The sequence below is a fragment of the Colobus angolensis genome, unplaced genomic scaffold, assembly GCF_000951035.1.
Source record: "Colobus angolensis palliatus isolate OR3802 unplaced genomic scaffold, Cang.pa_1.0 Scaffold202, whole genome shotgun sequence".
Taxonomy (NCBI): domain Eukaryota; kingdom Metazoa; phylum Chordata; class Mammalia; order Primates; family Cercopithecidae; genus Colobus; species Colobus angolensis.
Genome location: NW_012115178.1, coordinates 3645363 through 3662771, shown reverse-complemented (window position 1 = coordinate 3662771; position 17409 = coordinate 3645363). Strand labels below are relative to the sequence as shown.

The window sequence follows — 17409 nt, the reverse complement described above, 5'->3', positions numbered from 1 at the left end:
GGGTTTTTTTGAGACAGAGTTTTGCTCTGTTGCCCAGGCTGGAGTACATTGGTGTGATCTTCACTCACTGCAATCTCCACCTCCTGGTTTCAAATTATTCTCCTGCCTCGGTCTCCCTAGTAACTGGGATTATAGGCATGCACGACTACGCCTGGCTAATTTTTGCATTTTTAGTAGAGACGGGATTTTGCCACGTTGGCCAGGCTGGTTTCGAACTTCTGGCCTCAAATGATCTGCCCGCCTCAGCCTCCCAAAGTGCTGGTATTACAAGCATGAGCCACCATGCTCAGCCTTTTTTGTTGTTGTTGAGACAGGGTCTTGCTCTGCCACCCAGGCTGGAGTGCAGTTGTGTGATCATGGTTCACTGCAGCCCCAAGCTCCCAGGCTTAAGTGATCCTCCCACCTAAGCCTCCCAAGTAACTGGAACTACAGGTGTGCACCACCACACCCAGCTAATTTTTTACTTTTTTGTAGACACAGGGCCTCGCATTATGTTGCCGAGAGTGATCTCAAATTTCCGGGCTCAAACGATCTTCCCGCCTCGACCTCCCAAAGTGCTTAGATTATCTTGTGAGCCACCATGCCTGGCCTACATATTTCTGGGGCTATTCTTTAGCTGTTCATTAAAATGTTAAAAATGTCTTCTAGTTTTTTTATTAAAATGCATTTATTATTTAAATGTCAAATGTATCAGTCTTTTACTCTTTGGTTACTACTTTTTTTCTTTTTGTTTAAAAATTCTTCCTGGCTGGGGGCAGTGGCTCATGCCTGTAATCCTAGTGCTTTGGGAGGCCAAGGTAAGAGGATTGCTTGAGACCAGGGGTTTGAGACCAGCCTTAGCAACATAGCGAGGTCTCATCTCTACCAAAATAAGTAAATAAACAAAGCCATACGTAGTGATGCTCACTAGTAGCCCTAGCTACACAGGAGGCTGAGGCGAGAATGGTTGCTTGAGCACTGCAATTCAAGGCTGTAGTCTTGATTGCGCCACTTCTCTCCAGCCTGGATGACAGAGCGAGACCCCAGTTCCAAAAAAAAAAAAAGTCTTCCTTACTGCAAAGTTATATTTTCTTATATTTCTCTCTGAAGTGTTTGAAGGTTTGTCGTTCATATTTAAGTCATCTGGAACTGACTTCTATTTGGAGTGAGCTTGGGATCTGTCTTAGTTCATTTGTGCTGTTATGCTGCTATCACAAAATACCTGAGGCTGGATAATTTATTAAAAAACAGACACTTATTTCTAACAGTTCTGGAGGCAGGAGTCCAAGATCAAGACACCAGCAGATTTGGTGTCTGGTGACAACCAGCTGTTTACCTCCAAGATGGTACCTTGTTGCTACATTCTCTAGAGGGGAGGAACTCTGTGCCTTCTTCATCTGGCAAAGGGATAGAAGGGCAAAAAAAAGGGCCAAACTCCCTCCATGAAGCCCTTTAATAATGACTTTAATCCATTTGTGAGGGCTTTGCCTTCATGACCTGAACACCTACCAAAAGGCCCTACCTCCCAACAGTACTGCATTGGGGATTAAGTTTCGAATACGTTAATTTTAGAGGACACATTCAGACCATAGCAGGATTCAATTTCGTTTTCTTTTTAAATGTGGATAACAAACTGTCCCGTACTTTACTAAAAAAATCCATACTTCCTTCAATGATTGCCATTCACTTCTGTCATGTATTATATTCTCATTTATGCATGATCTATGCCTGTGCTGTCTATTGGTGTGTTTATTTATATGCCAACATGTTATCTTTATAATACATTTTGTATGTTAGATTAAGCCTTTTGACCTTATTCCTCTTTAGACATATTTTGGCCCTTCATGCACTTTTGATCTTCTACTGAAATTTTATTTGGGGCCAGGCACAGTGGCTCACGCTATAATCCTAGCATTTTGGGAGGCTGAGGTGGGCAAATCATTTGAGGTCAGAAGTTCAAGACTAGCCTGGCCAACATGGTGAGACCCCGTCTGTATTTAAAAAAAAAAAAAACAAAAATTAGCTGGGCATAGTGGCACATGCCTGTAATTCCAGCTACTCAGGAGGCCGAGGCAGGAGAATCGCCTGAAACCAGGAGACAGAGGCTACAGTGAGCCAAGATCATGCCACTGCACTCCAGCCTGGGTAACAGAGTGAGACTCCATCTCAAAAAAAAAATAAGATAAATTTTATTTGAGATTGCATTGAATCTGTGGATAAATTTGAAGATAATTCATAGTTTTACAATACCCATGAACATGATACCTCTTTACTGTTATTGAGATATTTTACAAAGTTTAAATTTTTTTCTAAATAAAGGTCTTACAAGTCTTTTTAAAAACTTTACTCCCAGGTACTTTGTATTTTTGTTGTAATTATTAAATAGATGGGTATATAGTGTATATAGTCTGTTTATTGCTGCCGTATAGAAATGTATTTGATTTTGTATCCAACCACCTTACTGAATTTTCTCATATCAAACATTTATTTGTAGATTCATCTAGATTTTTCCTTTTACAATATTGTTTCTCTCTTCCTTATGTGCTAACTGTATTAGAGAACTGCCATTTAAAACTAAATAGAAAGGGTTAAATAAAGGGAATGCTTTTCATGTTTTGCTGATAGAATGATGTTTGCTCCAGCTTTTTCAGTAGATACTCTATCAGATTAAGAGAGTAACCTTCTATTTCTAGTGTGGTTTGGTGAAAGTTTCTTAAAATGAATGGGTTTTACACCCCTACCATGGGTGCAAGCTTAGTCTCAGAGCCTTGTGTTGGTATTGATATTTGTGTTCCTACTCTGGTTTCAGCTTATGCCTTGTTTCATTTTTTTTAAATGTATGTTTGCTTGCTTTCATTGGTATGGGGTTGATTAGCCTCAGAAAAGTCTCTTTCTATAAGTATAACAATGCAAATTATCTTTTATCCTGATAAAAGATTTGTTTATACTTATTTATACTTACCGAAGTAAGTAGCAGGAAGGCCCTGCAGGGACTATAATCTGCCCTCCTAATGAAAGCAGAAACCAATAAAAACGCTTTTCAAAATTCTTACTTTGTTCTATTCATCTTTTTAAAAAACATACACATGCACTTCTCCGAACTAAATTTTTTTGTAGTTAAAATAAGTGAATGTTGCAGGATTTTTAGAAATATAATTTCCTAACATCTTGTGAATATGATTGAAAGACTTTTCGTATGTTAGCTATTTCTGATCTGGCCTTAGAGAAATATAAAAATGCAGTGGATTTATTCTTAACTTTGGTAACTAAAAAATTCTACTGAAATAGAGGTTTTTGTTTTTGTTTTGAGACACTATTTCAGTCTGTCGCCCAGGATGGAGTGCAGTGGTGCAGTCATAACTCGCTGTATCCTCAAACTCCTGGGCTCAAGCGATCATCTGGCCTCAGCCTCCCAAAGTGCTGGAATTACAGGCATGAGCCACCATGCCCGGCCTTACCCAGGTGTTACAATTATGTTTGCTAAGTAGTATTTACCAAGCTGAAAGATACTAAATGGAACCAGCATTTTAAAATATGCAGTGATAAGTCAATAGATAACTCCCCTTTCTTCTAGAGACTAGAAATAGCAAGCATTAGTTTTCTAGAAAGTGCAGTTGGCCAGGCATGGTAGCTCATGCCTATAATCCCCACACTTTAGGAGGCCAAGGTGGGTGGATTACTTGAGCTCAGGAGTTTCAGACCAGCCTGGGCAACATAGTGAAACCCCATCTCTACAAAAAATACAAAAATTTAACCAGACATGGTGGCCCACACCTGTGGTCCCAGCTGCTTGGGAGCTTGAGGTGGGAGGTTCACTTGACCACAGGAGGTTGAGGCTGCAATGAGCTGAGATCACGCCACCACACTCCAGCCTGGGCAACAGAGCAAGACCCTGTCTCAACAACAAAAACAAAAAGGAAATACAGCCTGGGCGCGGTGGCTCACACCTGTATCCCAGCACTTTGGGAGGCCGAGGCGGGTGGATCACGAGGTCAGCAGATAGGACCATCCTGGCTAACATGATGAAACCCCATCTCTACTAAAAATAAAAAAAATTAGCCAGGCGTGGTGGCACTTGCCTGTAGTCCCAGCTACTCAGGAGGCTGAGGCAGGAGAATCACTTGAACCCAGGAGGCGGAGGTTGCAGTGAGCCTGGATCGCGCCACTATACTCCAGCCTGGGCGACAGAGCAAGACTCCGTCTCAGAAAGCAAAATAACAAAAAAAAGAAAGTACAAATGACTCAACATTGTGAGAATTTCTTAGAGAACCTAGAAAGCTCATGCCATAACAGTTTAGCAGATTTATTCCAGTAACATAATAAAAGTAATTTCATTAAACTTCTGTATAGCTAAGGATGAAAACCATACTCTAGTTGATAACATACCTTGTTAAGACTAGTAGTCCTGGCCGAGTGTGTTGGCTCACACCTGTAATCCCAGCACTTTGGGAGGCCAACGTGGGTGGATCATGAGGTCAGGAGTTGAAGACCACCCTGGCCAATATGGAGAAACCCCGTCTCTACTAATAATACAAAAATTAGCTGGGCATGGTGGTGCGTGCCTGTAGTCCCAGCTACTCAGGAGGCTGAGGCAGAAGAATTGCTTGAACCCAGGAGGCGGAGGTCTCACTGAGCTGAGATCTTACCACTACTACCACTCCAGCCTGGGTAACAGAGTGAGACTGCATTTCAAAACAAAACAAACAAAAAACAGTAGTAGTCCTTTAGCAAATATTTGTTGAATGAATGAGCATTGGTAAAGTGATGTCTTAACACCAATAGGAAAGGTGAACAGAAGATAAAGAAGAGTACATGAAAATGAAAGGAGAGAGTGTGAAGAAAGATCATATTTTGTGGCCAGGTGTGGTGGCTTGGGCCTGTAATCCTAGCACTTTGGGAGGCCGAGGCGGGAGGATTGCTTGAGCCCAGGAGTTTGAAACCAGCCTGGGCAACATGGCGAAACCCGTCTGTACCAAAAATACAAAATAAAATTAGCCAGGCATGGTGGTGCAACCCTGTAGTTTCCAGCTACTCAGGAATCTGAAGTGGGAGAATGGTTTGAGCCCAGAAGACAGAGGTTGCAGTGAGCCAAGACCATGCCACTGCATCCCAGTCTGGGCTACAGAGCTGGACCCTGTCTCATAAAAGAAAAGTAAAGCAGCACTAATGTTTGTTAATAAGTTACATAACTAATTTATATGTTAAGATGTTAAGCTGTCAATTTTTGTGTATTGTTATATAACTTAACCACTTAAGATACACTTTTTCTTGTTTTTAAGGCTTTCTTCAATACTAAAAATGTATGGAAGTCCTTTGAAAACACCATCAGTGGTTTATAGACAAAGACTTTATGAACTGTTGATTTTATTACCTCCTGAGACCTATGAAGGTATGTGCCTTAGACTAAAATGTTTTATTTGTGACTAATATGGTTCCTGGAGCATTATTGTCACTCATTAAATATTTAAATGAATTATAATGGCAGTTATTTAGTGCCTTGTTTCTAGGAGGTTTAGGGAGTTCAATCCTAATCCGTGTGTTCACCATCTTATAGTAAAGAAATACATTTGGGGTTTTGTTTTTGTTTTAATTTTTTTGAGACAGGATCTCACTCTCTCACCCAGGCTGGGGTGCAGTGATACACAATCATGGCTCACTTCAGCCTTGATCTTGGGCTCAAATGACCCTCCAGCCTCAGCCTCCTGGGTAGCTGGGCCTACAGGCACACCACCATGCCCAGCTAATTTTTTGTATTTTTGGTAGAGACGGGGTTTCGCCATGTTGCCCAAGCTGGTCTCGAACTCCTGGGCTCAAGCAGTTCTCCCGCCTTGGCCTCCCAAAGTGCTGGGATTACAGGTGTGAGCTATTTAGCCCAGCCTAAAATAAGTTAACAAAAAAAAAAAAAAACTCCTTCTTAAGGCCAGGTACTGTGTTAGAAATTGTATCTATCAAATCTTATTTATCCTAGGATGATACAGTGAGCTAGTTACATTTTTCTTATTTGGCAAAAGGTTTAAGTTACAAAACCAACTCAAGAACACATATCAGGTAAAGAGTGGAATCAAGATTAAAACATAAATTTACCTCATGCTGTGCTGCTGCCTTTTCTAAGTAACCTACTTAGAGACTTAACAATCATAGCTTAGTGATATGTCTATCTTATTCTTTGCCATCTATCAATTTAAAAGTTACTTGCTAGATATCTAGTAAAAAGCTGAGAGATAATTTCTATGTTCCACAGCTCAGATAACTGTTAGGTTGTGACAAAAGCAATTTCCTTCAGATTTTTTTTTTTTTTTTGAGACAGAGTCTCACTCTGTCGCCTGGGCTGGAGTGCAGTGGCAGGATCTCAGCTCACTGCAAGCTCCGCCTCCCGGGTTGAGGCCATTCTCCTGCCTCAGCCTCCCGAGTAGCTGGGACTACAGGCGCCCGCCACCTCGCCCAGCTAGTTTTTTTGTATTTTTTAGTAGAGACGGGGTTTCACCGTGTTAGCCAGGATGGTCTTGATCTCCTGACCTCATGATCCACCCGTCTTGGCCTCCCAAAGTGCTGGGATTACAGGCTTGAGCCACCGCGCCCGGCCCAGATTTTTACAATAGTATCTTGAAATTTATTTTCAGACTAAAATAAAAATTTTTTTTTGAGACGGCATCTTGCTCTGTCACCCAGGCTGGAGTGCAGTGGCGTGATCTCGGCTCACTGAAACCTCTGCCTCCTGTGTTCAAGCGATTCTCCTGCCTCAGGCTCCTGAGTAGCTGGGACTACAGGCGTGCACTAGCCAGCTTGGCTAATTTTTTTGTATTTTTAACAGAGACGGGGTTTCACCACGTTGGCCAGGCTGGTCTCGAACTCCTTTCCTCAGATGATCAACCCTCCTCAGCCTCCCAAAGTGCTGGGATTACCAGTGTGAACTCCTGACCTCAGGTGATTCACCCTCCTTGGCCTCCTGAAGTTCTTGGATTGCAGGCATCAGCCACTGCGCCCAGCCAAAAGGACTGCTGCTCAACTCTTCAATAAGCATTTAGGAATACAAGAATCTTGACTTAAAATGTACAGTGTATCTTGTGATAAATGATAATGGAAGCTTTTTTTTTTTTTTTTTTTTGGAGATGGGGCCTCACTCTGTCACCCAGGCTAGAGTGCAGTTGTGTGATCTTGGCTCACTGCAGCCTTGACCTCCCAGGCTCAAGTGATCCTCCCACCTCAACCTCCCAAGTAGCTGGGACTGCAGGTGTGCACCACCACTCCCAGCTAGTTTTTTTTTTTTTTTTTTTAATCATTTGTAGAGATGAGGGTTTGCTATGCTGCCCAGGTTGTTCTCAAATTTCTGGGCTTAAGTGATCCTCCCACCTCAGCCTCTCAAAGTGTTGGAATTACAGGCATGAGCCACCGGGCCTGGCCTGATAATGTAAGTCTTAACATTGAAAAAACTTGAATTAGAGGAAAAAGTCTTGAAGTCTTCTACTTTTTTTTTTTTTTTAACTTGGATTTTCTCAGAGTTGGAGTTTGGAAATGCAATCAGGAGTCCTAAAAGAATAATGAATATACATGTATATATATTTCAAATCAGTTCCAGAGTGTTCGTTAGGAGACAAAGTCAGGACTTGCTGTGAACTTCTAGAAAAAACAAACTCTAGGCCAGGTACATTTGCTCACACCTATAATCCCAGCTCATTGGGAGGCTGAGGCAAATGGATCATTTGAGGTCAGGAATTCGAGACCAGCCTGGCCAACATGATGAAATCCCGTCTCTACTAAAAATACGCAAAATTATTAGCTGGGCATGGTGGCACACGCCTGTAGTCCCAGCTACTCAGGAGGCTGAGGCAGGAGAATCGTTTGAACCCAGTAGGCAAAGGTTGCAGTCAGCCAAGATCGCACCACTGCACTCCAGCCTGGGTGGCAGAGATTCCGTCTCTAAATAAATAAATAAAATTCTGATTTTATCAGTTCCTCCAGTGTGTTGTCAAAGAGTCAGTGTCTAGGACGTAGTAAGAAATTGCTTTTGCCACGTGGAATGTGTTTAAGAATTGAAACAACTTTTCTTCATGACTGTCCAGCAGATGTAGATTTAGAGTCTTAGAGTGACTTAGTTTTCGGAAGGATTGGAGTAAAAATTGAGTTCTTAGTTTTTATTTCCTGTCTTAGTTTAGGTATGGATTTCTTTTCAAATATCTTAATATTCTCTACAATGAAAATAACTCATCAGCAAGTTAGTCATGCATTTTTATACAAAAGCTTATTTGCATTTCAAAATTATCTTAATTATCTTTAGGTACTTTTTCCAGGGACAGTTGGGAAAGTAATCACTTTCATCTGAGAAGTAGAGATTTTCTACTATTTTCACACATAGCTGTGAGAACAAACATACCTTGTATATTATACTACCAACAGAATTATTTTGCTGAGTGTCATATACATAAAGTTAAACATTCCTTTGAGCAACTCTCATTTGCTCAATCATTATGACTTCATTGATCCCTGTCCACTCTTCCTAATTCCTGTATGTAATCTCTCCTTTCCCTAAATTTAATAGTGCTTTTGTTTTTATCTTTTATGAAACATACTAGTTCCTACCTTCCTATTATAGTTATATGTATGTATTGGTATCCCATAGTGTATACTTTCTTGAAAGGAAGATTAAATATAATAAAATCTTTCTCTGTAGCTTATTAAACACAATTTGGATGGATGAGTGATTCAGCACAGTGGTTAAAAGCTCAAATTCTGGAGCCCAGTTAACTGGGTTTCAGTCTGACAGCTGTGTAATCCCCGTATGATCTCTGGCAAGTAATAAATTCCCTGTTCCTGTTTCCTTACCTGTGAAACAACATACTAACCTGACCTTATTAGGTTACTATGAGGGTTATATATAAAGCTTTTAGTACCTTTCCCGACACATATTAAGTATTAAGTAAGCCAAGCACTGTGTGTAGTCTCAGCTATTCAGGAGGCCGAGACAGGAGGATCACTTGAGGCTTGGATTTAGAGATTAGCCTGGGCAAGATTGTGAGACCCCATCTCTTAAAAAACAAAAAGTAAACTTCAATAAGTATTTGTTGTTACTGCTGTTACTGCTGCTAATGATACAGAAAGTGATGGCAAGTAAACCCTTCCTAACTCATCCTACCATTTCTGATCAGTGGATATCACCCCAGTCCTCATTTCATCCTGATGCAATTGTTCGAAGAAACACTTCGAAGAGTGTAAACATTTTTCTAAGGGAATTTTTACTCATTCCTGCAGTACTTAAGTTACAAACTGGCAAAAGCCATTTAAGCTCTCTGTGGATAAGATTTTTTGATAACCCAGCAGAAATTAGGATAAAACATCTTTGAGGTGATAATTGCAGTCAATGTGATAAATGGATCAGCTTTTCAAAGTGTATATGTTAGAGAGGCAACCATATGTTGTCTCTTGTGTTATGGGAGAACATAATACCACTTATGAACTAACCTGCACCCACCCTGCCCACCACCAAAAACAAAAATGAGCCCCTTCTAGATGCAACTACCAATTTATTTTTTTAAAAAAGTACAGATAGAAGAACAAATTAAGCCATACCAGGGGCCTATAATCATAAAAACTCAGACTGTAGAAAATTGTACGAAACAAATAACCTTGTTTCTTCAAATAAATTGCCAGAGAGGGGAAAGGTATAGGGAGAATACTAAATTGAAAGAGACAAGATAAACTAGCTGCAATGTGTACACTTTACCTAGATCTAAAAGCTACAAAAACAGATGTGTATGAGATAGTTGGAAATTTGAATACTGAATAGGTATCTAATGTTCAGTGGTTTTTTTTTTTTTTTTTAACAACGTGAGATTATATAGCAGGATTTTGTTCAAAATAAAATGTGTTTCACTTTAATGATACACAATGAAATATTTATGAATGAAATGATGTGCTGCCTAGGGTTTTCTTAAAAATAATGTGGAGGAATGTGGGATCAGGAATGGGGATGTAGGTGAAATAATACTATTGCAGCTGGTAAAGATGAATAATGAGCATATGCTGGAAGGGGTAGGGGCAGGCATCTTCGTAGTACTATAATTTATTTATGTTTGAAATTTTCCATAATAACATGTCTAAGTTTTTTCAGGCTAATTTTTTTTTTTTTTTTTTTTGCTTGAGACAGAGTCTCATTCTGTTGCCTAGGCTGGAGTACGGTGACTGATTTCTGCTCACTGCAACCTCTGCCTCCCGGATTCAACCGATTCTCCTGCCTCAGCCTCTGAGTAGCTGGGATTAGAGGCACCTGCCACCATGCCCAGCTAATTTTTGTGTTTTTAGTAGAGATGGGGTTTTGCCATGTTGGCCAGGCTGGTCTTGAACTCCTGACCTCAAGTGATCCCCCTACCTTCATCTCCCAAAGTGCTAGGATTACAGGTGTGAGCCACCACGCCCGGCCTCAGGCTAATTCTTATAAATTTTTTCAGACCATGCTTTTTTAAAAAACAAACCTGCTTTTGTAAATCTGTTTTTACATCTATTTTTATATTTCATGTCATTTTTATACCATAAGGTATGTACACACACACACACATACACACATACTTTGAGATTTTCTTTTAGTATCAATTCTTAACCTTGTGACTAGCAACACATAGTTGAGCCAGTCATTTCTAGGGCAGTTTTCAAGAATGAGAAATAAGATCTTTGGCTGTGATAGATTAAAGTTGGCCAGTGAGTGCATTAAAGCTCAACCTGAGTTTTAAACCCCATACTCTCGCCAGATAACCAATAGTACTAATTGCTCTTTTTCTGTGACTCAACAGGAAACCTCTGTGCTATCCTCAAAGAGCTGGCTGCCGACTTGACTGCCCCTGATATTCAGGTGTCAGCATCTACATTTTTACTTCCGCCCCTCTGTCATCAGGATGATCTTTTGATATTAAGTCCTTTGTTACAAGAGACTGACCATAGATTTATTGAAGAACAGGTATGGCCATTTTTTACTCGAGTAGATTCAGTCTGTGAACAGTGATCTTAAAACCTTACATACTTTTTTTCCCTTTTAGCTCCTGCTTGGTAATGGTGTTGCTTGCGGAAGTCTTGAATATGACCCTTATTTGATTTATGAGAAAGATGTAGAGGGAGATTCAGTGCCTAAGCCCCTGCCTCCAGCACTATCAGTTATTAGTTCTGCAGCGAAGCTCTTTGGGGTTGTATGCGCTCATGTGGGAGAAACTCAAAGGTAAATATCTTCAATGGTTCAGTGAATGGAAAATAGAGAACTGGTGGGTAAGAAGAATGTTGCCAGAGATCTCATTAGTGTAAATAATTTCTTATAAATGACAGGTGAAGGTGAAATAGAAGTTCTTGTTTAATTATTCATTTGACTAATATTTAATAAGAAATGATTTAAATGCCTAAAACCACTAGAACTGTTGTGGATACAATACTTTGCCCACAGTTAGCTTATCGTCTAACTGAAAATACAAATGAAAAATGACATAAGAATATTGATTTATGAGCAGTCATTACAAAGACACATACTAGGTTTTTTCTTAGACTAGGTCTCATAGGCTTTCTTACCTTGGAAATTTTTTGGAAGCATTATAGGTCCAGGGATTTGTCTTCAGTTGGAGGGATTTTAAATGGTTTTTATCAGTTCACTTAAAGTGAACTTCAGACCAGTGGTCCCCAACCTTTTAGGCACCAGGGACCAGTTCGGCAAAAGACAATTTGTCCACGGGGTAGGGATAGGAAGAGGTTTTGGGATAAAACTGATCCACCTCAGATTATTAGGTATTGTGAGGGGTGCACATGATCCCTCACATGCACAGTTCATAATAGGGTTCACACTCCTATGAGAATCTAATGCCGCTGCTGATCTGACAGGAGTTTGGCTCAGATGATAATGCTTGCTTGCCTGCCACTCACCACCTGCTGTGGACCAGTACCAGGCCGTGGACCAGTACCAGTCTGTGGCCCAGGGGTTGGGGACCCCATGCTTTAGAACACACACACATACACACACAAAGATAATAGATGTTTAATTAACTTGATTGTGGTAATCTATTTCACAATGTATATATGAGCAAAAAACATCATTAAAAACATCATATTGTATACCTCATACTATGTAAGGACTTCTATCCTATGCTATTGTATGTGAAAAATTAATAAATACAAGATGGCCTCCCCCAAAAATGGACTTTGGTTTTGAAAAACCAAAGGGTGATAATGATTCCTCACTGAGAATGATAGTTTCTTAATTAGTAACTGGACATACACATTTCTCAGCCATCAAAATCCACTATCCAGGAAATTCTGGTACTATCGGAAAAACTAAATGGGAAGTGAATCTCTCTCATAGGCTATTGTGGCTAATAATAGTTTACAAATCACTATTCACACTGATTCATTCATTCATTTCCTGTCTCTCGACCAGCAACAATGCATTTGACTAGATCATAACTTTTATTATATCTTCTTACCCAGTTATGTCTTCCAGAGGATACCAGTTAGAGAATTTACCTTGATCTCTTTGGTGAAGACTTAGCAAAATATTTTATTTCGTCACCAACACCTCTCTGAAACAGGTCTTGGGATAATTTGCTTTCATTGCGTAGAAAAGTGAATGAAATTTATGCTGATTTTTACTAGCTTCAGTTTCAAAAGATAATGTTTTTTCCAAATGTATTTGTAGCATTTCTTGTATATACTGTAACTATAAGGTTATGGTGATAAGAGAATATATGACTGAATTGTTAATGAATGAAGAGGAAAATTACAGTGATTTGGAATATTCAAAGAAAGATTCATGGAGAGGATGAAATTTGAACTAGTCTCTAACTGCCTTTTTATAGAGAATATAATTACTTTAAAATAATGAATTTGGATTAATATACCAGTAACTACTGTGGATAAAACAGGGCTGGCCTTTTAAGCAAAGGATTTAAATTAAGGATGTTCTTAAATGGTTCCACTACCTTTGATGGGTCTAAAGTGGAAAAGCAAAAAAGAAAATATGCTTTTTACAGCCTTTTCTCTTAAAAAAGTGATTTTACTATTCTAGAGAAGTTTTCTTTTCAGATGTATTGCCTAATTGTAGTTTCATAAAGATCCTTTCTTATTAAGTTTAATGAATTTTTTAATGTGCTCATAGTTTTTGTATCCCCACCTAAATTATAATAATAATAGTGAATATTCAAGGAAGGGGAGGTTTTGTCTGTTTTAATAAAAACATTGAGAACAGATAAAAGCAAACCCTATCATTCTGTTTGGATTCTAACAAATTCGGAACAAACAGGATTCTAACTATTTTGGAATAAAAATAGTAGATGACCAGGCACAGTAGCTTACACCTGTAACCAAGCACTTTGGGAGGCCAAGTTAGGCAAATTGCTTGAGCCCAACAGTTAAGAGCAGCCTAGGCAACGTGGCAAAACCCCTTCTCTACAAAAATACAAAAATTAACTGTGCATGGTGGTATGCAACTGTAGTCCCAGCTACTCAGGAGGCTGAGGTAGTAGGATCGCTTGATACTGGGAGTTAGAGGTTGCAGTGAGCCAGGATCTTGCCACTGCACTCCAGCCTTAGCAACAGAGCAAGACCCTGTCTCAAAAATATAAATATAAAGAAGTGAACCTGGCAAGATCCCAGGTACAGAAAGTGGATTATAAGCAATATCAGCAGTCTCCAGTAGGTGTCGTTACAGAACGAGAAGATAGAAACTACATGACTAGTGAAGTTAAGTTTCTAATTTCCTATTGTCCCAGATATGATATTTATGTAACATATCAGGCTGTTTGCTTTTCGGCCTTACATTTGAGTTATAGAGAAGAAACGTCTTAATTAAAGTATCTATATTTAAACAGCAACCAAGTATTTCAAGCCATTTTGTTGTTATTGTGGTTAGCCTTATGTTTAAACAGTTGTATAACATGTGGTTGTCCTAAGGTTGGAAATAATATATTATTTAATATAAATTAATGCACAATTTATTAATGCATACGTAATTGTCTTTTAAATTAGTTGATTCTCTATTGACTGTAGGGTTCTAACGCAAAAATGTTTAAAGGTTGGAAAGTCAAGATATTTTATACAGAAAAGAAATAATATTGATCTCAATCATGTATTGTTTGTGGTTACTTTTTTTTTCTTTTAGACAGCCCAGGTAGGAGTGTGGTGGGTCACTGCATCGTCTATCTCCTGGGTTTCAAGTGATTCTCCTGCCTCAGCCTCCCAAGTAGTTGGGATTACAGGCGTGCATCACCATGCTTTCCTAATTTTTGTATTTTTTAGTGGAGATGGGGTTTCATAATGTTGACCAGGCTGGTCTCAAACTCCTGACCTCAGGTGGTCTGCCCACCTCGGCCTCCCAAAGTGCTAGGATTATAGGCATGAGCCACTGCACCCAGCCTGTGTGTGGTTACTTTATGTTTTATTTTGTTTTGAGACAGAGTTTCACTCTGTCACCCAGGCTAGAGTGCAGTTGTGTGATCTTGGCTCACTGCAGCCTTGACCTCCCAGGCTCAAGTGATCCTCCCACCTCAACCTCCCAAGTAGCTGGGACTGCAGGTGTGCACCACCACTCCCAGCTAGTTTTTTTTTTTTTTTTTTTAATCATTTGTAGAGATGAGGGTTTGCTATGCTGCCCAGGTTGTTCTCAAATTTCTGGGCTTAAGTGATCCTCCCACCTCAGCCTCTCAAAGTGTTGGAATTACAGGCATGAGCCACCGGGCCTGGCCTGATAATGTAAGTCTTAACATTGAAAAAACTTGAATTAGAGGAAAAAGTCTTGAAGTCTTCTACTTTTTTTTTTTTTTTAACTTGGATTTTCTCAGAGTTGGAGTTTGGAAATGCAATCAGGAGTCCTAAAAGAATAATGAATATACATGTATATATATTTCAAATCAGTTCCAGAGTGTTCGTTAGGAGACAAAGTCAGGACTTGCTGTGAACTTCTAGAAAAAACAAACTCTAGGCCAGGTACATTTGCTCACACCTATAATCCCAGCTCATTGGGAGGCTGAGGCAAATGGATCATTTGAGGTCAGGAATTCGAGACCAGCCTGGCCAACATGATGAAATCCCGTCTCTACTAAAAATACGCAAAATTATTAGCTGGGCATGGTGGCACACGCCTGTAGTCCCAGCTACTCAGGAGGCTGAGGCAGGAGAATCGTTTGAACCCAGTAGGCAAAGGTTGCAGTCAGCCAAGATCGCACCACTGCACTCCAGCCTGGGTGGCAGAGATTCCGTCTCTAAATAAATAAATAAAATTCTGATTTTATCAGTTCCTCCAGTGTGTTGTCAAAGAGTCAGTGTCTAGGACGTAGTAAGAAATTGCTTTTGCCACGTGGAATGTGTTTAAGAATTGAAACAACTTTTCTTCATGACTGTCCAGCAGATGTAGATTTAGAGTCTTAGAGTGACTTAGTTTTCGGAAGGATTGGAGTAAAAATTGAGTTCTTAGTTTTTATTTCCTGTCTTAGTTTAGGTATGGATTTCTTTTCAAATATCTTAATATTCTCTACAATGAAAATAACTCATCAGCAAGTTAGTCATGCATTTTTATACAAAAGCTTATTTGCATTTCAAAATTATCTTAATTATCTTTAGGTACTTTTTCCAGGGACAGTTGGGAAAGTAATCACTTTCATCTGAGAAGTAGAGATTTTCTACTATTTTCACACATAGCTGTGAGAACAAACATACCTTGTATATTATACTACCAACAGAATTATTTTGCTGAGTGTCATATACATAAAGTTAAACATTCCTTTGAGCAACTCTCATTTGCTCAATCATTATGACTTCATTGATCCCTGTCCACTCTTCCTAATTCCTGTATGTAATCTCTCCTTTCCCTAAATTTAATAGTGCTTTTGTTTTTATCTTTTATGAAACATACTAGTTCCTACCTTCCTATTATAGTTATATGTATGTATTGGTATCCCATAGTGTATACTTTCTTGAAAGGAAGATTAAATATAATAAAATCTTTCTCTGTAGCTTATTAAACACAATTTGGATGGATGAGTGATTCAGCACAGTGGTTAAAAGCTCAAATTCTGGAGCCCAGTTAACTGGGTTTCAGTCTGACAGCTGTGTAATCCCCGTATGATCTCTGGCAAGTAATAAATTCCCTGTTCCTGTTTCCTTACCTGTGAAACAACATACTAACCTGACCTTATTAGGTTACTATGAGGGTTATATATAAAGCTTTTAGTACCTTTCCCGACACATATTAAGTATTAAGTAAGCCAAGCACTGTGTGTAGTCTCAGCTATTCAGGAGGCCGAGACAGGAGGATCACTTGAGGCTTGGATTTAGAGATTAGCCTGGGCAAGATTGTGAGACCCCATCTCTTAAAAAACAAAAAGTAAACTTCAATAAGTATTTGTTGTTACTGCTGTTACTGCTGCTAATGATACAGAAAGTGATGGCAAGTAAACCCTTCCTAACTCATCCTACCATTTCTGATCAGTGGATATCACCCCAGTCCTCATTTCATCCTGATGCAATTGTTCGAAGAAACACTTCGAAGAGTGTAAACATTTTTCTAAGGGAATTTTTACTCATTCCTGCAGTACTTAAGTTACAAACTGGCAAAAGCCATTTAAGCTCTCTGTGGATAAGATTTTTTGATAACCCAGCAGAAATTAGGATAAAACATCTTTGAGGTGATAATTGCAGTCAATGTGATAAATGGATCAGCTTTTCAAAGTGTATATGTTAGAGAGGCAACCATATGTTGTCTCTTGTGTTATGGGAGAACATAATACCACTTATGAACTAACCTGCACCCACCCTGCCCACCACCAAAAACAAAAATGAGCCCCTTCTAGATGCAACTACCAATTTATTTTTTTAAAAAAGTACAGATAGAAGAACAAATTAAGCCATACCAGGGGCCTATAATCATAAAAACTCAGACTGTAGAAAATTGTACGAAACAAATAACCTTGTTTCTTCAAATAAATTGCCAGAGAGGGGAAAGGTATAGGGAGAATACTAAATTGAAAGAGACAAGATAAACTAGCTGCAATGTGTACACTTTACCTAGATCTAAAAGCTACAAAAACAGATGTGTATGAGATAGTTGGAAATTTGAATACTGAATAGGTATCTAATGTTCAGTGGTTTTTTTTTTTTTTTTTAACAACGTGAGATTATATAGCAGGATTTTGTTCAAAATAAAATGTGTTTCACTTTAATGATACACAATGAAATATTTATGAATGAAATGATGTGCTGCCTAGGGTTTTCTTAAAAATAATGTGGAGGAATGTGGGATCAGGAATGGGGATGTAGGTGAAATAATACTATTGCAGCTGGTAAAGATGAATAATGAGCATATGCTGGAAGGGGTAGGGGCAGGCATCTTCGTAGTACTATAATTTATTTATGTTTGAAATTTTCCATAATAACATGTCTAAGTTTTTTCAGGCTAATTTTTTTTTTTTTTTTTTT

General features: G+C 39.1%; 1 protein-coding gene across 2 annotated transcripts in view; it reads left to right on the top strand.

Annotated features, from left to right (window-relative positions):
- Positions 1 to 17409, top strand: part of HEATR5A (HEAT repeat containing 5A) — a 126163-nt gene that overhangs the window by 49885 nt on the left and 58869 nt on the right. For both annotated transcript variants that reach the window (XM_011941862.1, XM_011941863.1), the window contains exons 14-16: positions 5259 to 5368; positions 10761 to 10924; positions 11004 to 11179. In XM_011941862.1, the coding sequence (XP_011797252.1) occupies positions 5259 to 5368; positions 10761 to 10924; positions 11004 to 11179 (450 nt within the window). The remainder of the gene's footprint in view (positions 1 to 5258; positions 5369 to 10760; positions 10925 to 11003; positions 11180 to 17409) is intronic.